The following is a 970-nucleotide window of genomic DNA, read 5'->3' as shown; positions in this document are numbered from 1 at the left end:
TTGTCCAATGTAATTTGGTATGATGATAAAGATGAAAGCAATACGAATAAAAATAAAAAAATACTACAGCAAATGGGGCGTTGGGTCTTCTCATTTATATCATATGAAGATTTTATTTTTGTGTCATACAATAAATATAAAATGGATTGCAGATCCATTTATTAAAAATAGCCTAATATAATATGAAGAGAACAAGGTTGAAGGTAGTAAAAGAATGGACGTGGTTAGCCTAAGGAATTGGCAATGAAAAAGCTACATAACACTATTCATGATATCTATCTATAAATATAGGAACTCACTTCACTAGTTCCATACCCCAAAAAAAACCACCATTTCTTGAGCTAGTTTTTCCTTCACATCCTCAAAGCATTTCAAAATGGCTTCAAAGGGATTCGTAACAACTACTTTCCTCCTCATCACCATCAACCTTCTCTTCTTTACTCTTGTAACTTCAACCTCTTGCCCACCACCACCAAAGGCCCCTAAGCCACATAAACATCACCACAACAAAGCCACATGTCCTAAAGACACACTCAAGCTAGGTGTGTGTGCAAACGTGCTCAATGACTTGGTTCACCTAGTAGTTGGTACACCAGCAACCACTCCATGTTGCAGCCTCCTTGGGGACCTTGTCGATCTTGAGGCTGCAGTTTGCCTCTGCACCGCCATTAAAGCAAATGTCTTGGGTATCAACCTTAATGTGCCAATTTCTTTGAGCTTGTTGCTTAATGTTTGCGGAAAGAAGGTCCCAAAGGGCTTCAAATGCGCATAGAGATGCTTGATTATTTTTATATATCTTCAAAGAGTCGGTTTTATGCTCTCTGATCTTATTTGGTTTGGTGTGTTTCCTTCTTAGAGTTGAGTATTTTATTATGTTAAAGATATGGATTGCAGTAAGGAGGTTCGTCACCTTCTCTTGTACTTTGGATATCATGTCATATTGTAACTATGGTTCTATTCTTGTAATTCA

At 37.4% G+C, this 970-nt stretch overlaps 1 protein-coding gene across 1 annotated transcript in view; it reads left to right on the top strand.

Moving 5' to 3' along the window:
* Window positions 1-302: 302 nt before the first annotated feature.
* The window catches only part of LOC128132570 (14 kDa proline-rich protein DC2.15-like), a 694-nt gene continuing 26 nt past the window's right edge, over window positions 303-970 (top strand). The window contains exon 1 of the mRNA XM_052769132.1: window positions 303-970. This exon is cut by the window's right edge and continues 26 nt beyond it. Coding sequence (XP_052625092.1) covers window positions 377-772 — 396 coding nt within the window. The 5' untranslated portion in view covers window positions 303-376 and the 3' untranslated portion in view covers window positions 773-970.

This window comes from Lactuca sativa, chromosome 3, assembly GCF_002870075.4.
Source record: "Lactuca sativa cultivar Salinas chromosome 3, Lsat_Salinas_v11, whole genome shotgun sequence".
Classification (NCBI taxonomy): domain Eukaryota; kingdom Viridiplantae; phylum Streptophyta; class Magnoliopsida; order Asterales; family Asteraceae; genus Lactuca; species Lactuca sativa.
The sequence above is the reverse complement of the archived record's forward strand: the minus strand, read 5'-3'. Positions and strand labels throughout refer to the sequence as shown.